Raw genomic sequence first — 26,729 nt, forward strand, 5'->3', positions numbered from 1 at the left:
AATGGTGTTTATCATGCTCATATACAGCATGCGTTTGATCTATCAGCTAAGCTCAGTTTACTTAATTAAGGAAGGGAGAGGCAGGAACTGGAGCCACGAGGGAACACAAGCCAGTCATGTAAATCGTTTTATTTTTATTGTACAGTGTATAGTATGCCTATATGTGTCAGTGCTGTTCATGTTGTTCGAAGTGTTGTATTACAGTGTGAAAGTGTAGCTCTCCAAGGATAAAAATAAGAGTATTGCTTTTTGCTGAGACTTTATTTATTGGTGCTAAAACGTTTGCATGCATGTCAGGTTTTAACGACATTAGAAAGCCCTTTTTTAGTAGGTGATATCTATGTGCATTTTTCTGTTCAGCCGAGGGGACCAGTTGTTGGAGGTAGACTCTGTAAGCCTAAGGCATGCTGCGCTAAGTGAAGCCTATGCTATCCTGAGCGAGTGCGGACCTGGCCCAGTAAGCCTCATCATCAGCCGACATCCAAACCCCAAGGTACAGTTGCAAAAAAAATGTTTACACCTACACACATCAGACGTTAAAAAACACCTCAAGAACTAAATCAACAGACAATTTCACATACTCGCTCCACCCAGGCACTCTCAGCCAGCATCTTTTCACCCCTCTGCCACTTGAGCAGACCGCGTCCACCTGCTAACGTTTTAACCATCCTGTTGCATGAAAAAAAATGAAGGCTGCCAGAAAAGTAAACAACATTCCTTTGGCCTGTGTGCAGGCAGCTCAGGTTTTCCTTCCACTAATGAATGAAGATGTTGAGGAACAGCCCATGGTGGAGTTCACCACAAGGGGTTTGTGGTTGGAATATGCTGACTCTTTGGTCTCCCTAAAAATTATTGCTGAAACTAATGGAGCATGAGGTTAGCAGCATGAAGCCGGCCTTAACACTTACCATGTGACAAGGGAAGGAAATGGGTTCAAGTACACTGACCTTTAATGTCTTCGAACCATAAGCGTGTGTGTGTGTGTGTGTGTGTGTGTAAGGGCATTAGCATTAGTAGAAACATTGTTTCAGGTTACTCATGATGTAGTAACATAGCTAAAGTTATGCACCATGTTGCATTTTGCTCTAGTGTTTTAGATTTTTATTCACCAACACACCCCAAATTCAAGTAATCAAGATGCTTTTAAAGCTACATTAAAGCAAGTACAGTTTGTAGTGGCTGTTATAAGCGATGAACTAGAATTCACATCAAATTGTTTAAGACCTGAGTCTGGCATTTTATTCACTCACACAAACCACACAATCACTTCCTGTTTAATTTGAGCCCGGGCTAAACTCTGTCTAGGAACACATTTCCTAATGGAGACACTGCAGGAATTAAAGACCTCTATAGTCTTTTGATTATATCTAACAATTTATAGCTGTTGTGAGTAGTTGGACGTGGTTATGGTTATTATGAGTGTGAGGATTATATTATAATGAAATGAACGCTCAGGTACAGCAGCTCTAACATTTCAACCATGTAACATTTAAACATCAGACAGTTATATAGTAATGATAGAGGACATAAATGTTTCCTTTGAATACATTCATCAAAAAGAGAATTTTGGAAAAAATCCTAATAATTTCCTGCCTGGAGATTTAGACAGGTTTAAGTGACATGGGACTTTCCAGTATGAGAGTATTTCAGTGTGCTAGAGTTAGAAGGAGATGCGCATCCACTGTTCAGTGTTACTACGCTAATATGTTATATATATATTTTATCTTTTATGGCTGTATGGTAAGGAGTAGGAAGCATGGACATGGAGTACCAGACATGTTGTTTTTAGCGTACTGTCTGTGCAGTTTCTTTTTGATTGTGGGTTTCCTGTGGGTTCCCCGGGTTTCTCCCACCTCCTTAAAACCTCCCGGTAGTTGGACTGGCAATGCTAATATTGCGTGTAGGTTTGAATGATTCATTCAGTGTTCGGGGAATTGGATCCAGATTCAGATCCACTTTAACGTTGAGCAAGATATAAGTGATATAAGTTTATTTTATGCATTTTGTTACAGTAGAAAAGAAAAATAATTAGATTTCCATGCATTGTTTAAATTAATATTCATAGACTTCTGTTTATTTTTCGATGTGCCTAAGACCTTTTCACAGTACTTGGGATATTTTTCATTCACTGCAACGTTTATTTTCTAATTGCTGTATTGCTTGTAGTCTGTGTAGTGCCACCTGGTGGCAACAACTTCTCAAAAATTTTCTTTTGGGGTAAAGACCTCAGATTACTTAAAACTTTGTCACAGAAAAACAGGAGGAGTGGTGTTACTCACCATTGACGATCATCTTAAAGTTTTAACAATTATTATGTACTTTCAACAGAGTTTTTATAATGTGCAATCACTGTGTGTGCATCTCAGATGTCGGAGCAGGAGATGGACGAGGTGATCACTCGCTCGACTCACAGAGATAGCATGGGCAGCCATTCATCCTACAGTCTGGGTGAGTTTCTCCTCCATAAATTTGAAAATCATCTCATTCTGAAAAATTTTCTCTTCCAAGACAAGCTGACAATTTGATTGTTCCAGTAACTCACATCAAAAGAGGGCTGCTCGGCTAGGGTTTCTGAAATCAAGCGTCTGATTTTTCCATTGAATTCTTGGAAGCGTCATCATCATGCTCAGTGACTCGGTTGACTAGATTTGTCCAAATGTTCCCTTTTTTTTTTTGCATTTTGTTTCAGATACACATGTAGGTCATGTGGTTTTAATTTGGACTCAGATTTGACTGACATCAGTCTACAGCACTAGTTTAAGTATTTCAGGAGACACTGAAGACAGTTTTGGAGACTTATTTGCTCTGGATAAGGGCGTCTGCCAAATGCCATAAATGTAAATGTAAATCTGTGCTGTTTCTTTGCAGGACAATTATCCAAAAGCCCTTCTCCCATGATGAAGACCAGACAAGGTGATGGCAGCCAGGCTCTCAGCTGGACTATGAAGAGGTTTTTAGAGCCGGCCAGCAGGGTAAATAAGAAACTCTTACAAAAAAAATAGTTTTTAAGATGATCGTCATATTGTTTGATTCAAACTGACTCACTTGACTACCTTATTTAATATATATATATATATATATATATATATATATATATAAATAAATAAAGGTAGCATTCTTACTGTATATCTCAGGGTGTTTCTGAGCTATATAAAGTACATAAAGTATAAACATTTATTCTGTTTTAAACCTTTTCCCTACAGCAAGCTTCTCTAAGCTCTGAGGCAGAGCTCTCTCAGTTCTTCTCCCACGATGTCCCTAGCCAATCTTCCCTTTCTGCAATGGGCTCTAGTGAAGATGGTATGCTTCACAACAGCAGGAGCTGCAATACCTCACTGGATGAGTCAACAGCACCTCATTTACATGGTAAACACAGAAAAATGTTTTTTTTTTCACTGTCTAGTAAATCCAGCCAGCTGAAATGAAATATTATTACCTTGAAGATGATTAAACGGTGAAACTTTTTCACCACAACCCTTTCATTTTTTACTAGATCCTGAAACTTAAATAACTGCAAAGATTTTTCTTTTAAAAACTTTTTTGTGTCTTCTTTCGCCTACAGCTTATAAAGAGGGTAGCGCTTGTGCCAGATCTTCCAGCCATGCTAATCGAACCACAGAGCGGCAGCCTAGCGTGACCAGCAGCCCCAGCTCAGTTCGTAGCCCCCTGTTACGTCAACGCTGTGTTATTTGCTATGAAGACGAAGCCAGTGATGAAGATGAAGATGGACCCTTCAGTCACCTAAAACGTGGCAACTCTGATGCTGCTCGCCACCAGGAGGACGACTCGGGCATCGTCGTGGCAACATCGTCAGTGGAAGTGGATGAAGAAAGCCAAGACGGTAGTGAGGGCAACCGGCTCGAAGGAGTTACACCATTTTACAGCAGCTCACTGGAGTCAATGGAAGGGGGTGGTAACACTGCTGAACTGCCTTTCATGCCCATTTACTGTTCTGATCATAGCACCAGTCTGGGCACAAGGAAAGAGGCCAAGCGCTCACCCAAGCTGGAGCACAAAGCTGTAACACGTGTCAAGAGCATGATGAGCATCGAATGCCCTAACATACCACAGAAACCCAAGACTGAGGAGATCACTCCCCAGGGGGCCCACAACCAAGCCACCCAGAGAGGGAGAACCCAGCACCACTGCAGGAGAGGTGAACCCAGTGAGCTGGCAGGCATCTGCACTATTGAGACTGTGGTGCTAAAGCGCAGTGAGTCTGAATCGTTTGGACTTGACTTGGAGATCAAGTCATCTCCTCTGAAGGTTCTGATTACTGGACTGAGACCTGGAGGTGCTGCTGAGAGGGTAAAATGCTGATGAAGGAAGCATGTTATTTTATTTAGTGACATTTATTATAAAGATGTTGCAGCATTTTAAAGATCGTAATTGGCTTGCTCTGTAAATTAATAGAATGTCTGCTGCATTTAGCATTAAGCTTTTTAATTTAACAAATGAAACACTTAAGTATTATTTATTCCTATTATTTATAAATATTATTTATTATATATTTGTTTTTGAGCAGTCATTTCTGACACTGTGAATATTTTATTAGCAGAATAGCCAAAAGCTGCATTTAAAAACACATATAGACATGTAATAATTAAATATATATGATTTCCAACCAAAAAAAGTACAGTCTGCTCCTTTAACAACCACTGTTTCTTATTTTTTCCTGTCTTTTTAGGAAGCCAGGGGGAGAATGAATGTGGGAGATGAAATAGTGGCCATCGGTGACACTCCAGTGTGCACCTCGTCCTATCAGGAAATTTGTGATCTCATGCACAACCTGCCAGTCACACTGACCTTAGAGATTCAGAAGCCAGTCTCAGGTGAGTTGGCACCAAATACAGGATTGCTTTTTATTGAAGTGTTCTTAAAATAATATAGAAACGTGTCATTACTTACTACAACATGCCAACATGATATCATTTTTAAAAAGAAAGCATTGCTTTAAAGTATACTATAGAGAAATAATAAGAGATCTGGTATTTCTTTGAGTGGGGGTGCCATTTGTTGTCATTTATCATCCTAACTTGCTGTAGCTGGTTGTATTATCTGCCCTTTTAGTAGACTGTAGTGCTCCAAGAGACTTAATCTTTCCAAATTGGAAAGACGTTTTCATTATGTTTCTTCAAATTCAATAATTGAGCATATAACCACCGAGTCCAAGTCTTGAGAGACATTCTTACAATCTGAGTCACAGTGAACTGTAATAAAGAGAACAGTCTGTCTTTCCCCATGCTGCCTTAAAGACGTTGGAGCACAACAGATTTTCCCTTGCTGGCAGTGCCCTTCTCCTCCACCTCCCATGGAGCTGCAGTCGACTGGCTTTGTAACAGTGGTGACTATGTATTAATTCACTGTCATAGTGACCATAGAGTTTAGTCCCAGTGCTTACATAGAGTGGCTTAGCCTTGCCTTGGTGTAGTTTGTAGATTGTCTGGTATTGTTTTGATTTTTTTTTTTTTCTTAAAGCAGAAGCTCCCAAAAGGCCCACATGACCAACCACAAATACTTCTTTGGCCCATAAACAGGGTTAAAATGACCTGACTGCTAAAACTGGAAATACACAGTTTGCACAGTAATTAATAAAAAAAAAGGCATAAATATATCTACACAAACTACAAAAATAGTTTATATCATTGCGAAAGTGAATGAAAGTGAAAAATACGATGAAAATTTTTATAGCTATTACTAATGATAATTATTCTGCTTTCTGACATACCAATTCCCTACTCTGGGGGATCTATATATATTTAAACACAGTATTTTGGATATTATTATTAATAATAAGCTTTTAGGGAATGTCTAAACATTTTGGTTCTATGTCTGTAGTAGTAGACATCTGGGTTAATGTCTGCAGGTTTCTTTATATATATTTTCGTTGCATTCTGAAAAACACACGGTCACTCGGATGTCTCTGATCAAACAGTCTAACAAAACAACATATTGATTAATGAATCTAATTCCCCTGATCGGTATACTTACCCACCTGCGTTACATGTATTCACTATGTATTCATTAATATTTACACCGATCAGGCATAACATTATGAGCACTGAGAGGTGAAGTGAATAACACTGATGATCTCCTCATCATGGCCCCTGTTAGTGGGTGGGATATATTAGACAGCAAGTGAACATTTTGTCCTCAATGTTGATGTGTTAGAAGCAGGAAAAATGGGCTAGTGCAAGGATTTGAGCGAGTTTGATGAAGGGCCAAATTGTGATGGTTAGACGACTGGATCAGAGCATCTCCAAAACTGCAGCTCTTGTGGGGTGTTCCCGGTCTGCAGTGGTCAGTATCTATCAAAAGTGGTCCAAGGAAGGAACAGTGACAGGGTCACGGGCGGCCAAGGGTCATTGATGCACGTGGAGAGCGAAGGCTGGCCCGTGAATCTAACGGACGAGTTACTGTTGCTCAAATTGCTGAAGAAGTTAATGCTGGTTCTGATAGAAAGGTGTCAGAATACACTGAGCATGACATGTCATGGCTGTTTTGGCAGCAAATGGGGGACCAACACAATATTAGGCAGGTGGCCATAATGTTATGCCTGATCGGTCGTGATGCTTGTTGAAACATTAACCCATTATTACAGTACATATTAATTATTGTCATTATTTTTTAAATGCCATAATTCTTTCAAAATTATTTTAAAAGTCGTATTCACTAGACATTTATTCATGAAGTTTAAATACATCTATATATCTAGACCTAATTTATTTATGTAACTTACATGAGAAAGAAGGTCTCACCTAACCATTGAATGCAGTCATTCCTACAGATAAGCCCTTGCAGCAAAAGTAGCTTCCAAGGCATTTAGCAGCCATGACAAATTCTAAAACACACAAGTCATATTTGTTTTGGCTTAAACTAAGATTGCATTACAGATATTTGTACATTGGGAAGGCATTTAACAAATGTACATGAATCCCTAGCTCATTTTTCAGTTTCTCTCTGTATGGCTGTGGTTTGAGGGAAAAAAATAAATAAATAGCCAGCTTCCTCCGGGGGCTGAGTCCACAGCAGTGGTTCTGTGTGTAAATATCATCTGCAATTCAAAGCAGTCAAACAGAGGAAATTTTATGGAAATGTGAACTGTCTGAAGTAAGCTATTTTTGATATCATTTAAAGTACAACAAAAACTACATTCATCACAATCTTCCCATGTTCCAGTATGTATTTGTTGGATATTTTCAGACCAGTTAGTTTGATAGTGGTGTGGTGGTTTTTCTTATGGAATTGCACACAGGACTACCAAGGAGATTAATCCTGAACTATATTATTCATTAACTACAGCTAACTGTAGAGGTATTGAAAGAGTAGTTGTGAGAGTAAGGAATATATGGACATAAAATAAATGACAGATTAAAGATTTTTTCTCAGTCATGTGAGATGGATGATCTGATTAATAACGTAAGACGTTGCTTTTATATATATATATATATGTGTATAAAACAAATCAGACTTCCATGACTTTCAGTATCCATATCGTTGCCATTTTTTTTAACTGAACATAATTGTAATAATTATACCTAACCTAATCCTTTAATACCGTACCTTTCCGCAGCTGTAGATCGACTCTCCACTTTGATGATGTCTTCTGGCACTGAGCAGTCTACTAAGATAGAGATGTCAAAGGCTCCACCCGAGGAGAAAACAAGCATGGACAAAACTGTTGTTGAAAATGAAGAAATTTCCCCTACGGAACCGAATTCTTCAGAGATGGAAGCAATCCACACCGAAGAGGTGCCTGTCACTTATATCGACGACGTGATAAATGAGTTAAACACCAACACAAAGTCAGGATCAACAACTCGTTCTGATGCTGCTGACATGCCTCCGTGTGGAGAAAAGAGCATCATTAACCCAGAAAACATGGAAAATGGGACTTCCCCACCACTACAGACGAATCTTTTGGATTTTTCTGTCTTGGATTCAGGGAACAAAGGTTGCCTTTTGCCAGTGGGGAAGACGTTTCTGCACAGTTACTCCAGAAATTATAGTCAGCTCTCGGATGAAAACACAGACCTTTCCGTGAAAGGATGTGAAGACAAATCAAGCATGTACAATATGTTAGATGATAGCGATTCCGAGAGTGACTCCGCTACAGATGGTGCTGTGAAAAATGAAAAGTCTCAGAGTGACTGTAAAGATACTCAGGACACTGACTCTGATGAGGAGGTTGAGCTGTGTTACAGCGTAGTCAGTCAGCTCCAGCCAAATCAAGAGAAGGACAGTTCCCCTACTCCTAAACAAGATATCTCAGGAAACCAGACAGATAAGGGGCTGATTGCTGATGAAGTACCTCAAAAAGCATCGTTGCACTTCCCAGACTCAAAGAGAACAGACTTTTCTACTCCTATCACAGCACCACAGAGTACACTCATTCCCCAGTCTACAAGTTCAGAGTCTGGTTTGAGTGGAGTCTCTAAGCACGATTCGGAAAAAAAGCAGACAATGAGTGTGACTCAGGGAGATTTGTCAAACCCAGAGCCACCAGACAGCAAAACTGATGAGAAAATTGAAAAGGCTTTGGCACCTGTCAAAACCAGCGTGACACTTTCAAGTGTCAGTAATCCCCCTGGAGCTCAGAATAACAGACATGTTACCCCACGGAGTCAAGAAAGGACATCTAAAATGCACTCAAATGAATTGTTTACCTCAGATGAACCCAGTACTGTGCAAGTGCCATCCATGTCAACTGTGACAGGGCCAAAGGCTTCACATTTTTCCAGTGGGAAAACATCCAGTACACAAACTACAAAGGCCACAGAGAAAGAAAAAACACATGACTCTATATCTCTTTTTTCTGAAACTCACACCAAGTCCAGCACTCTTAGACCTTTGGAGCACAAGACTCTGAACAATAACCCTGTCTCGCCCAGCTTAAATAGCAGACTTAAACTCGAAGAGAAGTCAAGCTGTTCTGCCAAATTGAAAGGTTTAAGTATTAAGAGTAAATGCAAAAGTCTAGAGCAAACAGGCAGCAGAACTGCCAGAGCTGAAAGCCCTTTGTTAAAAAAGACCACTTCCTCTCCCACTCAGTCTCCCAAATTACCAGTCAATAGAATCACTCCTACAAATAGTCCGAAAATTAGTAGATCACAAGAGAAGAGTAGTTCTGCTCTTGTTAAAACAGGTGACCAAGACAGAAATCCTTCTGATATGTCCATTACCTTAAAAGCGAATGACACTCTCAAGTCTGAACATATGTCCGAAACAGAATACAAAAATTCTCTTTCAAAGCAAAGTGAGGCAGTATCTAAATGCGAGAGCGCAGCTACACAAAGAACCTTCATTGAAGTGCGACTCTCATCTTCTTTATCCCCATCGTCTTCATCTGCACCAGTTCTAGCATGCAAAGAAGCCGCAAATCCTGATTCAACTCAAGTTCAAGAAAGCCATCTCATTCTCAAGGATAACTTATTGCAGGAAGAGTCACCACCCAAACTCTCTTTGGGAACTTGTATGTCTTTTGACTCCACTATGTCTAAAAATGAGCAAAATGATTCTAATAAAATTTCGCCTAAACCTGTTGACAGTGTATGTAGCAACCTGTCTCCCACAGAGACTAGTAGTCTTAAACCAGGCAAATCCAAACTTTACCTTAAAGCACTGGACCGAAGGAGCTACTCCACAGACAGTGACGCTCTCAAACGCCACTCCTTGTCTGTTCAGCAAAGAATCAAATCCTTTGAGAACTTGGCTAGTTTTGAACGTCCAGTTGTAAAAGGCATTGACATCCAGTCTTACGCTGCTGGCTCGAAAGCAGCTATGAACAAGAGGTTGTTTGGTCCAGCCCAGTCCAGTGATAATCACCCTCTAAAAAGGAGTCTTAGCTCTTGTGTAGAAATGTTAAACTTTGGTCACTCTTCTTCACTGCAGTCACAGAACTCTTCTAATACAGTTATGAACCATTCTGAATCATCACCTTCAACTGGTCCCACTGGGCCACTGACAGAGGAGGAAAGAGCAACACCTGAAGTCGCCGTACCTCGGTCCAGTGCAGTACCACATACTCCGCCAGTGCTGCGCTCCCGTAACGCCCGGTCTAATAGTGGAATATCACGGTCAAAACTGAGGGAACTAAGAGCACTTAGCATGCCTGAGCTTGATAAATTATGCACTCAGGACTTCTCACAGGATCCTGGCAATGTCATGTTTAAGACAGAGCTGGAAATTCAACCTACAAGACCCGCAAAATCCCCAGCAGACAACCTTCAGTGTACTGTAGTGACCAGGATGAGCATGGTGGACCCTGGCTCAATTAGCAATGGGGAGCATGCTCAGGAGCAAACTGTCAGACAATCAAGTTGGTCTGTTAGGTGAGCAGCAGTGTACTTGTTTACTCTGATTATTATTGAACTATTGTGTTCTCCAGTTTAATCAAAAGCGTGTGTAATGTTTGACATCAAATATTGTTATTGTGTCCTATCTTGGGATTTAATCGAATATGAATAAATTATTCAGACTGAGCAGATAATATGTTCTGAACAGATACGGATAGGAGGCATTAGGAAAGCTTAGGAGGCTTAGGAAATCTAACCAACTAGTCTTGTTAGAAATGATTGCAAACAACCAAAAATAATAACTGTGCAAATGAGATTAAAAAAAACAGTCTGCACAATCGATAACATCCCCGAATACCTATAAGTTCATTTATTACATTCTTTAATACCTGATTACCAACGTTTGTTATATCTCACAGATTTTCATTTCATGAGGATGATAGTAAGATGCATTATGACTCCCATTCTGTCTTTCTTCTATAACAGTCTGAAAGATTTATCATCCTCACCGGTGGAGCAGAAGAAGGTGCAGAATGTCCTAAATTCCCTTCCGGCTGTATTGGATGTGATGAGTCTGATAAAGGAGGTTAAAAATGTTTCAGAGGTAATGCTGCTTTCCTAAGACACTATACGTTTTTGCATAGCTCTTCTACAGGATTATCAAGGACACGATTTGTTCGATATATATCACAAGATAGCTTTCCACCTAAAATACACTTTTACTGTAAACATAACAAGAAATTCCCTACACTTTTATCACCACAGTGGTGTGATTACCCATAGTTCAATGGTTTAATATTTGGTCCAGATATATTGTTTCTGCTCATGCTGCAGATGTATTGTTCTGGCTTATGCTAAAGCTAACCATTGTCTAAATGTGTTTTGTTCAGGTTAAGGAGGATATTTATTTTGTGGTCTTGACAAAGAACGAGGGTTCTGGACTGGGTTTCAGCATCGCTGGAGGAGTGGATCTGGAGCAGAAACTGATCACTGTAAACTTGCCTATTTACATTCCGAGCAGTTATATCTCATGTGTATCTAACAAAAATAAATATTTTGTTTTGTATTATTATAGTTCCCTATCGTACAATTAGTGTTAATAACATTTTTATTGCTTATGAATTAAGGTTAAAAAATATTGTTGTTGTGTTCGTCTTTATTTGTGTGAAATACATTTTTCAAATCAACAAATATAATGTGCTTTCTTTGGCCAGGTCCATCGAGTATTCACTCAAGGCGCCGCCGGCTTGGAAGGTACCATTCGTCGGGGGGACGTTGTGTTGTCCATAAATGGGAGCAGTCTAAGTGGGAGAACCCATGGCGAGGCTCTGTCCTGTCTCCATCAGACCAAGCTAGCCAAACAGGCACTCGTGGTTGTCCAAAGAGGCAAAGACAGTGAACCTGTCTCCGTTAGACAGGAACTTCTTTTGAAACCCAGAACTTATTCTTCCTCTGCTTTTCCAGACATCAGCAGGGAAAATGGGACAGGTAAATAAACCCTAATTACAAATAAATTGCAGATATAATGCAGATTATTACATAATGCAGATAATTATGCATCAAGTTTAAACGTCCTCCAGAAGTTCGAAGCACAACTATGCCACAGCCAGCCAGGAAGACTGGGGCAGAATTAGACTAGGGGGCATCAGTATTATATATCAGTTCATACACAGAGCCTCAACTGTATTGAAAACAGAAATAGTGGAATTAGTTCATCCTTAGTACATTTTTAATCTTTTTAAAGTCATCTTAAGTATGGGTAAAGCATTTCTTAAGAAATAATTCTTCTCCTTCCTCTTCCTCTTCATTATTATCAATGTCATTCTCCAGTAGTTGTGTCTTGCTTGCCATTTTTAACACGGTTCTGTGTGTTCCAGCTGTGGAGGTTGGTCCGGATGGAGCATTAAGAGTGGAGCTGATGAAGACGTCAGCAGGTCTGGGTTTCACCTTGGAGGGGGGCAAAGCTTCAGCCCATGGCGACCGTCCCCTTTACATCAAACGCATTTTCCGAGGTAAACATCTCCCTCCAACTGAACTCCACTAGGGGGGGATGTTGTTAGTAATATTACACAGCATCACATATGCAAAGAGAATTAAATGTTTCTTTAGTAAGAAATGTGCAGGTAATGTCATCAAATGATGGGCGGCTTTCATTTATAATCCACTAGGTGACATATTATTAACAAATTATTGGGTTAGCATAGCAGTAATATTAACACATGTTATGACCGTCTGTCCTGTGTATTTCTTTAGGAGGTGCTGCTGAACTCTCCCAGGTTATTGATGTTGGAGATGAGCTCCTGGCTATCAATGGCAGGTCTTTGCAGGGCCTAATGCACTATGACGCCTGGAATGTTATAAAGACTGTGTCCGAGGGTCCGATCCAGCTAGTCATTAGAAAACCACGCACTTCTGTATGACCTCCGAGGACTCGCGTGCTGTATGTAAACGCAGTGCCAAACTGATCTTGTTGTACATATGAAGACTTTCTACCCTTTTTATATACTTGTTTTGTACCACGTCTCTATGACAATACATTTTTCTAGCGAGGACCCGGCTGATTTTCGAGGGTATTTCGAAAGGAGGGCGTCTTCTCTACGAGTATTTGTGCAATCAGTGTAGCTAAGCAGGTACTTATTTGTACAGTGTAATTACATGATCATGAAATGAACATTTTGCTCTAGATGGATTTATTATTTTATAAAAAAGCTTCTTCCCCAAGGATGCTAAAGTTCTGACTGCTTGACTGACTTGAAGCTTTCACTTTGACAGTTGTGAAATCGTCCCTCTTATTTCCTTTTCATTTCCTCATTGCCTTTTTTTTAAACCTATTCACAGCCACATAAAAGTTTTTACAGTTCCTGTATAAAATGTTTGTTTTGTTCCATTTGTTGTGCTAAAACATATTACACACTCCTGATGGAACTGCTAGCTGTCATGCTTAAAATATCCCACATTTCACCCACAGTATTTTTCTGAATTGCATTTTATTCTGACTAACTGCAGAACATTTTGCAGGACTTAATTGCCTTCTTGTAGCTGTGAATATTTTTTTTCAATAGATAAACTCATCACAGACCTTGAGCTATAACTCTGATATGTTGAATCAACACAGCATCGATGCTAAAATAACATCCAGCATGAATTATTTGTGTAAATATTTGCGATCATGAAGAAATATTGCAGTCATGGAAAAATGCCCTTTTGTGAATAGACATGAAATATTTTTTCAGTGCAGTGCTGTTATTTATTTCTTAATCTTTCTTTCAATTATGTTAACTACCTTAACATGAACATTTCCTTCCTTTTACCACTTTTTCTTTTGTTTAAAAAATGACTCACAAAGGTACTGGTAGCACCTTTATGCATATGCTGTTGCTACATTTTAGAGTCTATGCTGACCTTTTATTTATGTAAGCTCACCTGAAAAAGAGGCCTGGCATTTTGTGCAAAACATATTGTTTCATATATTTGATTTCTGTTACAATAAACAAAAGTCAGTTGAATTATTATTACTATTTGGTTTGATTGATAATACCCTGTGTTGTCATTTACCATGCATGTACAAAATCCCTGGCCATATTCGTCTGTTTGTATCTCTGAGTTGGTCTTGTTTTAACTACATTTAATCCTGACACTGTACATAAGTCACATTCACTTATTTGCCATGCTTTTCTCATGAACTGACGACAGTATTAAGAGTTTACAGATAACGGTGCAAAAAAACCAAAAACATCCAGTTTTGTCAGTTGGAACAACATGTTGGTGAGGAAGATGAAAAAAGAAGGATTCGAGCTCATGGGAAGCTTACAGTAACTCGAATAACCGCTCTTTACAACCCGGGGTGAGCAGAAAAGCATCTTAGAACACATCACTATGGAACTTCAGTTAATGATGTGATGTGTACTGTGTGGGCATGGTGGTTTAGTGGGTAGTGGTTTGCCTCGTACCTTGGGGATTCATTTTCGGGGGGCATTGTGTTTGTAGGTTGATTGGCATCTTTACATTGCCTGTAGTGTGTAAATGGAATGTGGATAGGTGGATGGATGGATGGATGGATGGACGAGTGGACGGATAGATGGATGTAAGGATGGATGGATGTTGGATAGACAGATGGATGAGTGGATGGATAGATGGATGGATGATGGATAGAAGAATGGACGGATGGATGGATAGATGTATTTATGGGTGAATGGTTAGATGAATGGATGGACGAGTGGACGGATAGATGGATGGGAGGATGGATGGATGATGGATAGACAGATGGATGGATGGATAGATGTATGGATGGATTGATAGATGAATGGACAAATGGATAGATGTATGGATGGATGTGTGGACGGATGGGAGGATGGATGGATGGATGGATAGAAGGATGGGCAGATGTATGGATGGATAGATGAATTGTTAGATGGATGGCTGGATGGATAGATGAACGGACGGATGGATGGCTGGATGGATAGAAGGAAGGATGGATAGATGTATGGATGGGTGAATGGTTAGATAGATGGATGGATGGATAGAAGAATGGACAAATGGATGGATGGATAGATGTATGGATGGGTGAAGGGTTAGATGGATAGATGAATGGACGGATGTATGGACGAGTGGACGGATGGGAGGATGGATGGATGGGTGTATGAATGGACAGATAGGAGGATGGATGGATGGATGATGGATGGATAGAAGGATGGGCAGATGTATGGATGGCTGGATGGATAGAAGAACGGACGGATGGATGGCTGGATGGATAGATGTATGGATGGGTGAATGGTTAGATAGATGGATAGATGGATGGACAGATGGATAGATAGATGGATGGAGCAGGGGTTCTCAGCCATCTGCTGAATAGTTTTTCAGTTTCTTTGACCTCTGGATAGTGCACTAGTCCAAATCTACAGATCCATAACTGACCTGCGAGGATCATTTTAGCTTTCCCCATGCCACAGCACATGTTAAAGCAAACTGTACATGAGTGTTGGAGCTCTTGGCATAAGTCTACAGACACTACAACACTACCCGCATTGTGTTGTACCTGTGCAGATGGCAGCAAGAGACTCCAGAGATTTCTGAAATCACTTTCCTTACTGCCAAAAATTCATTAAAACCTGGCAGAAAATGCTCACTAAGTGTGGATCTGTGTTTGGACACTGTACAATGACTTGGGCGTGATAAAACTGCAGATGTTTTTCAGTGTCCTGAATGTGCTAATGTTTATTCGAACTGTAATTAATGGATGTTTATTTTTGCCAGAAGACTTAAAAATAGCCTTGTATTGGTGTGCAGGGGTGGGAACAGACAGTGTTGATGCAGCTGCTGGAAAACAGACTATTTTTACACCAAAGAAAAGTGTGAAGAGGCAGCAGTGTGTCAGTGACAGCTTTTGCATGTGTAAACTTTAATATCAGACTTGAAAACGGGGAATTTTCCAAAGCTTGGGTTTGCAATTCATGGAGGATTTATGATTTGCTCGGGAGTGCGATTCTTTAAGGAAATAATATTGCTATTGGAATAGAAATCATTTGATAAAATGAAAAATACATTTTTATATTAATTTTCAGACATGTTATCCTGAAGCCTGTGCTCATTTCAGCTGCTTTATTATTAGCATGAATTTATTCTCAGTTAAAGATCACCTTACATCTATGCCTGGATTATTATACCTCAGCAATACAATATAAAGGAACTCTTCCTGTATTGTTTTTTGCGGTTGTGAGTCAAGCAGTGACACCCTGAAGTATGAAAGAAACCCAATCACCTAGAAAATGTCACATGTTTCGGTTATCGCTCACTTCCTGTTTCTGTCACACTTCTCGAGGATTTTGCAAAGGCCACCTGAGTTTGCTACTCACCGAGCGAATGGGAAACCCTGCAGCCTTCTAAAGTAAATATTTAATTTACTTTCAAAAGAAAAATCTATTTACCTGATGATCTAATCTCATTTTTGCTTAATTGGTAATGCTTGAGAGATTCAGGCAGGAGACTGTGCACAAATGTGGGTGGACGTAAAAAAGAAAGTCTGAGCCCGTCTTGTCTGACCTTCTGAAAGCGAATTCTAATACTGGACAGTTTACGTGGGTTTATGGACGTTTCTAGAGCAAGATGCAGCTTTTTTTGAGCACTAGGATGTTAGATGTAGTCCAGTTCCATAAGATACATGAAGTAGTAGATTGGTGTACAGCACAGTTAAGTGCAGTTGTTTGTATCTCCTACGGCTTATGAATGGTAAGAATAGAGCGAGAATGTTCTACTGTCTTAATTTTCATGTTTACTTTCACACTAAACTTCTTTGGTTATGTACCGGTACAAGATGTATATTTACACAGCAACAGCTTATATATATATACAGCATCTTTGATCATTGCAGCTACACTATATGGCCAAAAGCTTTGGGACACCCCTCCAAATCCTTGAATTCAGGTGTTGTTTTTCAGGGGTTGGGCTCGGCCCCTTAGTTCCAGTGAAAGGAACTCTTAATGCTTCAGCATACCAAGACATTTTGGACAATTTCATGCTCCCAGCTTTGTGGGAACAGTTTGGGGATGACCCCTTCCTGTTCCACCGTGACTGCACACCAGTGCACAAAACAAGGTCCATAAAGACATGGATGAGCGAGTTTGGTGTGGAGGAACTTCAGAGTCCTGACCTTAACACCTTTGCGATGAATTAGAGTGGAGACTGCAAGCCTCGTCCAACATCGGTGCCTGACCTCATATATGCGCTTCTAGAGGAATGGTCAATAAACACACTCCAAAACCTTGTGGAAAGCCTTCCCAGAAGAGCTGAAGCTGTTATAACTGCAAAGGGCGGGTCAACTCCATATTACATTCATGTGCATATAAAGGCAGACGTCCGAAAACTTTTGGCTATACAGTGGGTATTAGTGAGTGTGCTGAAATGTCAAGGCTTTACAAGTTCATTTTCATTGCTTGTGTGTGTGTGTGTGTGTGTGTGTGTGTGTGTGTGTGTGCAGACAGTTGTCAAACTAAAGGAAGAAACACCAGTATGATTTAAAGTCAGCACAGAGGTAAGGTTCACTGACATCATCTTTATCCTATGAGGAAACATTTTAATCCTAATACGAATGACCTCATCGGGGATGTGTTGATGGCTACGTTTTGTAATTCCAGCCACTGTCCCTGCAATTTAGTCATAATTCACCTCCATCTCACACATACAATCACCACTCGCCCCACACGCTCCGGTTCTGATCCCGTAGCTAAGAAATGAAAAGCATGTGGCTTTATCTGTATCTCCCCCCTCCAAGCTCAGAGCGGTGACATCTAATTTCTCACTTTGCTGCCCTTCTTTGAATAGCACAGCCAGCTCTGAATGATTGTGTTCTGAGAGAACGGGACTCGGTCTGGAATTTTAAAGATTCCTGTTCAAAAGGGAGATGTGCCAGGCTGTTTAAAATGGACAGCTCGTTGGTGTAACCACTGCTCATCGAGTGGATGGCATGCATTCTTAAATAACTGCTACTGTCCAACTGGGGCTGTGTTTCGTCTCAAATCGTAAAAACGGCTAATGCTTAGTGAGCTCATGTTTTATTCACACTAGAATGAGCCTGTATTAGCCTATATATCCTATACACAGTGCCCAATAAGGTCCAGTCTGCCACTATGACCTCATTTTTGATGTCCGTCATGAAAAAGAGAATGAATTCTCTAGGATTTTATGATTTAACATGTAAAAAATAAGGAATCAGGAAATGAGACTGAACTGAACAAGGAAACGGTGAGATATTTGTAGGCTGTCATGTACCACTTGTGGAGATTTACAAATATAAGTGATATTTCTGTTGACAATTAAACATATCCTTACAGAAAGCTATACCATATTAGCATTTTTTTTGTCATACGGTATTTACATTTCTGACATTTGGCAGACACCCAGCTCCAGAATCGGCAACTGAAGGTTACAGGCCTTGTTCAGAGGCCCAGCAGTAGCAGCTTGGTGGACCTGGGACTCAAATTTACAACCTTCTGATCAATAGTCAAACACCTTAACCACATCCCTCCAGTAGAGCTGTAATCTTCGCCCAAGATTGTATTAAGCGTCTGCCATAAAAGTCCTTTTGAACCAGTTGTTACTTTAGAAACGATAACATTAGTCTGCGCTTATCACTATAAGTTTATGACTTGCCTTATAGTCAGCGCTACTGTCACTGAGCTTCTGTTTAAAAATCAGATTTGATCAGTCAACAGGGTGTAAATGTTACTTCATCACACCTTTGTCCTTTATGCTGATACAGCCTCGTGTCCCTAATATGAACTCACCGTATAAATCTCCAAACGCCAAATGTTTCACACCCTTCTTTTTATTCTTAGATAAATGAACAGGAGCATAAGCCAAGTGTGAGCATGGATTTTCGAGTGTGATAGTCACATTGTGCTGACTGGGTGATGGATGGGCCAAATGTGCTTGGAACATTTTCCTAAATATTTTTCATCACGCTTAAGCAATGAATTGTTAATGTAATCACCGACCACCACCTGAAAATCCCAGCATCGATTTCTGCTTGGCTGAATGCATAATTAAAATGACTGCTGAGTGTGTTGACCTTAACAGTCAAGGTGCAAGAACGAGGTTCCTCCAACACCCCCCCCCAAACACCACACCATTACTACATCATCCTTTCTAAACCTTTACATACACAAACACACATATACACCCCACATAATTGATAATAATAATAATAATAAGAAGAAGAAGAAGAAGAAGAAGAAGAAGAATAGTTAACTCTTCAGTGGCTGGGTTAGCTCCCTGGGAATCGAACCCGGGGCACGGTAATGAGAGAATAATAATAATAAATTCATAACTACAACACTGTGGGTTATTTGGTTGTCCATAAACACCATATTTAACAATTAAAGCTTCTATGTAGAACCCTACAAAAAGTGTTTATTTGAAATGTTTGAAATCTTTTAGGGAACAAATAACTCATTACATATACATAATACATTATATTACCAAAGGTTTTGGAACACACCCCAAATCATTGAATTAAGTTGTTGTTTTTCAGGGGTAGGGCTTGGCCCCTTAGTTCCAGTGAAAGGAACGCTTAATGCTCCAGCATACCAAGACATTTTGGACAATTTCATGCTCCCAAATTTGTGAGAACAGTGTGGGGATGACCCCTTCCTGTTCCAACATGACTGCACACCAGTGCACAAAGCAAGGTCCATAAAGACATGGATGAGTGAGTTTGGTGTGGAGGAACTTGACTGACCTGCACAGAGTCCTGACCTCAACTTGATAGAACACCTTTGGGATGAATTAGAGCAGAGGTCTTGCAAGCCAGGTCATGCGAGCCAGGTCTTCTCGTCCATCATCAGTGCCTGACCTCACAAATGCGCTTCAAAAATTGGAATGGTCAAAAATTCCCATAAACACACTCCTAAACCTTGTGGAAAGCCTTCCCAGAAGAGTTGAAGCTGTTATAGCTGCAAAGGGCGGGTCAACTCCATATTACATCCATGTAATAGGCAGACGTCCCAAAACTTTTGGCAATATAGTGTATAAACCCTTAAGGAACCCTTTAATAAACCACCCTTAAAAAAACTCTTTCTAATAGCGTCTTAGAGTGTACAGAAAACTTTACCACACACAAAGTGCCTCCGAGGCCAAATTAGTACGAGAGACAATGACAGCTAAAACCAAATATGCGGCACATCTGACACCAAACTGTCTTATGAAAAAGAGCAAGAGTCATTTGGATGAAAAGGAGGAACCTTGAAACCTTGACTAATCTTCTCCAAACTATTGTCACGTCCTAAAGACATCTATTACAATAAAAAAAAAAAAAATTCAGAGACACTGTTTCTGTTGCTGAAAAGAATTTCCTGAAGGGTTCTGTATATAGTTATATTTAAAGCCTCCTGAAGGGGTTCTACCTCAAACAGGAAAACATTCTGTTGTTCAGTTTAATTTAGATGCAATAGACAATATTTGTAATACTTACTAGTACAAATAATGTGGAAAACGATGCAGAAATGATGGATGGATTATATCTCGCTCTGTACAGCTCACTGGTTCACAATGTTCAATGGTTTTCTGATGGAAACCAGTGCACCGAAGTGCAAAAAGCCGATTAGATCTTCGAGATTCTGATGCTTGTGGCCAGAAAAGTGAACAAAAGATGCTTCATGAATTGTGGATTGTTTAAAATCTAAAGCTGGGACCTGGGTCTCTGAAAAGTACACTTCATTTCTGTAAAGCTGATGTCCACTGTTAAAATCCCTATACTAATAAAATTGAATTGAACTGAATTGGATGTGGTTTGTCTGTCTGCGACACAATCTACAGCAGAGGGTGTCTCTTTTAGAAAAGGTACCACATATGACTTCCCCATTAACCTTCCAAAGAAGCCTTGAGGAATCATTTTCTTCCAAGAGTGTGTTAGTAATTAATCAGCATTTGACTCCCGACCTGCTGGCTCACTGAGAGTGGTATAAAAGTGCTGAGGAGGAGGAGAACAGAAGAGTGGAGAGTAATACACTGTGAGCCACATAAAATCTCATCTCTCGGTTCTTGTTACACAGATCCCCCTTCTGAGAAATTCAGGCCTCCAACGTTGTGAGAAATTCATGCACACAGAACACCTGCACATCTTTCCCCTTACCTTTTCCCTGGGCCTATAAATAAAACATTCTCCCAGGATTCATGTGCAACTTGAGTCTGAGTGTCCTGTGTTGTAACTGCTACAATCAAAGAGAAAGATGGTTCCTTAAGGGCTCTTTGGATAGTTAATAGCTCAGGCTTTCTAAAAAAGACCTCTAGAAAAGGAAAAGCATCTGTTGTAGGGTTCCAAAAGAGAAAGAAACTTCCCTTGGATAAATTCAAATCTTTTATTTTTATTTAAACTAATTTTGTTTTTTATATATTTTTATATATTTTTTTTGTATACTATATCACCAAAGGTTTTGGGACGTCTGCCTTTACATGCACATGAATGTAATATGGAGTTGTCCCGCCCTTTGCAGCTATAACAGCTTCAACTCTTCTGGGAAGGCTTTCCACAAGGTTTTGGAGTGTGTTTATGGGAATTTTTGACCGTTCCTCTAGAAGCGCATTTGTGAGGTCAGGCACTGATGTTGGACGAGAAGGTCTGGCTCACATTTCTCCGCTCTAATTCATCCCAAAGATGATCTATCGAGTTGAGGTCAGGACTCTGTGCAGGTCGTTCAAGTTCCTCCACTCCAAACTTGCTCATCCATGCTATAACAGCTTCAGAAGGCTTTCCACAAGGTTTAGGAGTGTGTTTATGGGAATTTTTGACCATTCCTCTAAAGCACATTTGTGAGGTCAGGCACTGATGTTGGAGGAGGCTTGCAGTCTACGTTCTAATTCATCCCCAGAGATGATCTATAAGGTTAAGGTCAGGACTCTGTGAGGTTCCTTCACACCAAACTCGCTCATCCATGTCTTTATGGACCTTGCTTTGTGCCCTGGTCATGTTGGAACAGGAAGGGGTCATCCCCAAACTGTTCCCACAAAGTGGGGAGCATGAAATTGTCCAAAATGTCTTGGTATGAAGCTGAAGCATTAAGAGTTCCTTTCACTGGACATAAGGTGCCAAGCCCAACCCCTGAATTCAATGATCTTGAGCGGTGTCCCAAAACCTTTGTCAATATAGTGTATATTCTCCTGACAAACCAATACTTCCTTTTACAGTAAAGAGCCCTTTCTTTCTGGTTCTAACAACTCTAAAGGAAATCTCTGCTAAGGGAACAGTAATGACCTCTTAATAAAGAACCACTGAGGATGCTAGATTTAATTTTTTATTCTTCGTAAAAAAAAAAAACTGTACTCTTCATCTCCTGAACAGCTTTCAATTACAATTTCATTTAAAGGAAAGAGGCAGTCTATCAAGCCAATGTTAATAAACTCATGTACATTAATTATATTACAGCTATAAACCGGTGCCTCGTGGAAGGAAAAAGATTGCGGCAGAAAGATTTGGAGTGGAATAGCATGATTATGGTGATGAAAATATCTCAGGTCTCCAGACATTTAAACTGACTTTACGTAGCATGGAGAGCAGATGATAAAGTGTATCAGAGTGCATGTGGGTGCCTCGATGGCACACTTACCAAACTATCAGCTTCTCTGTGAAATTGGAATTAATGAGCCGACTTCAGCAAGCAGTCAAGTCAATGGTGCGGGAATTTCTCTCTCTCTCAGTCAGCTACACTTACAGTGCCCCTCGCCGCATGCCCATACTTACCTCAGCATGTTTTTACAACCAGCAAACTGTGTCGACAGATTTCACCCTACGTGCGTCTTTCAGAACGGGGCACCGCTGGCTTTCAGCTGTGGGTTGAGAAGAAAGAGAGTGCCTCATGCCATAGTGCATTAAAATAATTGCCCGAATGCTGAATGGCGTCTGGATGGAGATGATGAGAGCACCATTTGCAAAACAATTCACGTGATTCATCATCAGCAACTCATAGAGAAAGAGGGCTGAGATTAAAGGAAAGGAAATGCTTTCATTCATGAAAAGTCTGCGGTCAGGATTAACTCTTGCACAGCTTAGGAGGACGGGTCATGTCCAACTGCTGACTGAAGCTGAATTGGAGCACAGCTGTTCTGCTGGTGTCTTACTGGATAAACTCCAAAAACACAGCCTGTTAATAAGCCAGGAATAAAGCATCAAACCTTGACTCATTGTTCTAAGCTGCAGGATATGGAGATAATACACTTTTGGTATGTTGAATTAGTCTGCGATGTCTTCATTGTGCAGTAACTATTGTACTAAATAGAACAGAATGAAGAATAAAACACTACAGCGCATGCCGTTATAGGAAAATGATCAATGATGTGGTGGTGTGATTTAACGATGCTAAGAATTTTTCATTTATTAAAGAATGAATTGTCCAACATCCAGTGTAGTTTTTTTTTTAATGTTCCTGGACAATATCAGTTCTCTACGATCATCTAAGACTCCATATCTACATAGGGCCTATAGAATCATCTCCTCCTTGCTTGTTTTAAGCACCTCCAAGCTGCTGAAACACAGGCATCAGTGCCAGCTGGTGAGTGCTGGTAGAAAGGAATTAACATTACTACTGCTACAAGTCATTTTAAAGGTGGATAATAACAGCACAGCTGGTAAATAGATATATTTTCGACTCCATAATTCCTATTTTCATCTCACAGTATTCATATTATACCTTACAATAGAGTACAGTGCACTATAGGCTCACTGTCTGAACTTACACATTGCCGTTCTTTGCAGAAAAACTGCGACCCTATCATAAACTCCTAACTGTCCTCTGCTGCTTCTCCGCTGAAAATGTTTATAGCACGAGCATGGGGCAGTGTGATTTGCTCCCCAATGGGCCTCCATTAGCACATGTTGCTTTTCCCATTTTGACATATAGGGGCAATAATAACTATTTGAAACTACACCGATCAGGCATAACATTATGACATTATGATAATATTGTGTTGGTCCGTCTTTTGCTGACAAAACAGCCCTGACCCGTCATGCACTGTGTGTTCTGACACCTTTCTATCAGAACCAGCATTAACTTCTTCAGCAGTTTGAGCAACAGTAGCTCGTCTGTTGGATCGGATCACACGGACCAGCCTTCGCTCCCCACGTGCATCAATGAGCCTTGGCCGCCCATGACACTGTCGATTCACCACTGTTCCTTCCTTGGACCACTTTTGATAGATACTGACCACTGTAGACCGGGAACACCCCACAAGAGCTGCAGTTTTGGAGATGCTCTGATCCAGTCGTCTATCCATCACAATTTGACCCTTCGTCAAACTCACTCAAATCCTTACATTTGTCCATTTGAGGACAAAATGGTCACTTGCTGCCTAATATATCCCACCCACTAACAGGTGCCATGATGAGGAGATCATCAGTGTTATTCACTTCACCTGTCACTGCTCATAATGTTATGCCTGATCGGTGTACATTGCACAACAAGGTCTACAATATCTTTAAAATAGCAGACATCTTAAAATCATTGTACACTTAAAAGAGGTAATTAGTATTTTAATGGCATTTCTAATGCATAGAGTAGAATGTAAGGACTTTGTTGAATGACATTTGCAGTATATGGTGGGGATCTGGATGAGCTGCCACTGTTTTACCAGAGATTCTGTGAGATGTAGTTATTATTCAGACTAGCCTATCAATGCATTATTTGACAGCAACTACTACTACTACTACTACTGATAACAACAACAACAAGAGCATCTTGACAAGCTCCATCACAGTGCGGTATGGCAGCTCCACAATGTGTGAAAGGAAATCACTGCAAAGGGAGGTGAAAACCGCCCCAAAGCATCATCGGCACCCATCTACCCGCCATTGAGTCTCTTCACTGTGCAGAGCACACAATATCATCAAAGACTCCTCCCACCCGAGTCATAAACTGTTCCACCTCCTTCTATCCAGGAGGAGATACAGGACTCTCCGCACCAGAGGCAGCAGGTTCAGGGCCAGTTTTTTCCCCACAGCCATAAATCTTCTGAACTCTACAATACACCGCTAGGATACATCATGTCCCACTAACACTTCACCACCTTGCAGTTCTGCTTCACCCTGTACATTATTCGTTGTATAACATAATTATAATGTACATATTGTAAATTCATAGAATACCCCTAGATTATCTGGTCTGTCTATCTATCTATCTATCTATCTATCTATCTATCTATCTATCTATCTATCTATCTATCTATCTATCTATCTGTCTATCTATAATTACTCTTTTCTTTACACATTATATGCTGTATATGTAAATACAACTTGCACATACACCGATCAGGCATAACATTATGAACACTGACAGGTGAAGTGAATAACACTGATGATCTCCTCATCATGGCACCTGTTAGTGGGTGGGATATATTAGGCAGCAAGTGAACATTTTATCCTCAAAGTTGATGTGTTAGAAGCAGGAAAAATGGGCAAGCGTAAGGATTTGAGCGAGTTTGACAAGGGCCAAATTGTGATGGCTAGACCACTGGATCAGAGCATCTCCAAAACTGCAGCTCTTGTGGGGTGTTCCCGGTCTGCAATGGTCAGTATCTATCAAAAGCGGTCCAAGGAAGGAACAGTGGTGAACCGGTGACAGGGTCATGGGCGGCCAAGGCTCATTGATGCACGTGGGGAGTGAAGGCTGGCCCGTGTGATCCGATCCAACAGACAAGCTACTGTTGCTCAAACTGCTGAAGAAGTTAATGCTGGTTCTGATAGAAAGGTGTCAGAACACACAGTGCATGATGGGTCAGGGCTGTTTTGTCAGCAAAAGACGGACTAACACAATATCAGGCAGGCGGTCATAATGTTACGCCTGATCCGTGTGTACACTTCAATGAATCTGGCTACTGTTATCATCTGACCTACTTTACACCACCTTGTGCTACAATCAAGGCTATATTTGTTACAGAATCAAACAGAATATACTCAGCAGATACTCAGATTCTGTATCAAACTTAATCCATCTCAGAAAACAATATCTCCCTGGAGTGGCCCTGTGTTCCACTTTAGGGTGGTGCTGGTTGGTCACTTAATCAGTGACCACCTCTTAGCCACCTCTGCTCCTGAATAGCTGGACAGTCTAAACTGGATTTTTTTTTTTAAAAAGGGGGGGGAGTAGCTCCTCCCCTTTTACGACACTCCAGATATTAATTCAGTACTTTTTCTGATGGAATCTTTAATGACCACGAAGAAAGACGTGACCATGACAGGCTGGATATGATTTCTAGTCACGTGACTGTGGATTTTTAGTGTATAAAGTATCGTTTATTTCTATCCTGCTTATTATCTTGTCATCTTTTTTTTTTTTTTTTTTTTTTTTGCGGTAGTGGTAGTTTCACTTTAAGGGCTCGTGCTCGCTCAGAATCGCCATTGTTGGGGCTCGCGCAGTGATGAGCAGCGCTAGCAGCGTTGCTTCCGCCGTCAAACTGACATCTACATGCTATCGGTCGCGAGTAGGAGCCTCGAGCTGCCGAGTGGGCTGCGTTTTATTTTTTTTATTTGTATATAAATATACATATTTTATGTTTTTAATAATTCCACACGTGCATTTCGATATTTGCTGAGACGACATGAGAGCTCGCGCGTCGCCGGAGTGAAAGCGGAGCGGTTAGTGTGACACCTGGGTCAGCTGCGTCTCCGTCGTGACTGAAGGGGAAAAACAAACAAACAAACAAGCAAACAAACAAACAAACGTTAATATTTGCAGAGATTCCCAGAAAGGCCATTCCGCTTGAGGGTTTAGGAGTTTGAGGGGGATGTGTTCAAGGCAAGAGAGGATTCAAAAAGACGTCGACATCGTAATACAGAGGTGCCAGGCGGAGAAAGACTGCCTTTTCTCGGGTGAGTTTTCTGCTTTATTATTATTATTATTATTATTATTATACTCAATAAACATTTTACCTAAAAAAACAGATGCTTTGAATAGA

At 40.4% G+C, this 26,729-nt stretch overlaps 2 protein-coding genes across 4 annotated transcripts in view; both read left to right on the forward strand.

Moving 5' to 3' along the window:
* Positions 1-13,773, forward strand: part of pdzd2 (PDZ domain containing 2) — an 82,659-nt gene extending 68,886 nt beyond the window's left edge. For 2 of the 3 annotated variants that reach the window (XM_058375011.1, XM_058375012.1), the window contains exons 13-24: positions 361-493; positions 2,367-2,448; positions 2,869-2,972; positions 3,204-3,366; positions 3,563-4,308; positions 4,688-4,832; positions 7,574-10,331; positions 10,782-10,899; positions 11,186-11,287; positions 11,510-11,783; positions 12,173-12,307; positions 12,549-13,772. In XM_058375011.1, the coding sequence (XP_058230994.1) occupies positions 361-493; positions 2,367-2,448; positions 2,869-2,972; positions 3,204-3,366; positions 3,563-4,308; positions 4,688-4,832; positions 7,574-10,331; positions 10,782-10,899; positions 11,186-11,287; positions 11,510-11,783; positions 12,173-12,307; positions 12,549-12,715 (4,927 nt within the window). In that variant the 3' untranslated portion in view covers positions 12,716-13,772. Of the gene's footprint in view, positions 1-360; positions 494-2,366; positions 2,449-2,868; positions 2,973-3,203; positions 3,367-3,562; positions 4,309-4,687; positions 4,833-7,573; positions 10,332-10,781; positions 10,900-11,185; positions 11,288-11,509; positions 11,784-12,172; positions 12,308-12,548 lie in introns of all 3 variants that reach the window. The other variant, XM_058375010.1, reaches the window with a different exon arrangement.
* A 12,235-nt stretch (positions 13,774-26,008) lies between these two features.
* Positions 26,009-26,729, forward strand: part of parp8 (poly (ADP-ribose) polymerase family, member 8) — a 41,520-nt gene continuing 40,799 nt past the window's right edge. Inside the window, exon 1 of the mRNA XM_058374631.1 lies at positions 26,009-26,643. Within this exon, the coding sequence (XP_058230614.1) occupies positions 26,559-26,643 (85 nt within the window). The 5' untranslated portion in view covers positions 26,009-26,558. The remainder of the gene's footprint in view (positions 26,644-26,729) is intronic.

This window comes from Hemibagrus wyckioides, linkage group LG22 (genome assembly GCF_019097595.1).
Source record: "Hemibagrus wyckioides isolate EC202008001 linkage group LG22, SWU_Hwy_1.0, whole genome shotgun sequence".
In the NCBI taxonomy this organism is placed as follows: domain Eukaryota; kingdom Metazoa; phylum Chordata; class Actinopteri; order Siluriformes; family Bagridae; genus Hemibagrus; species Hemibagrus wyckioides.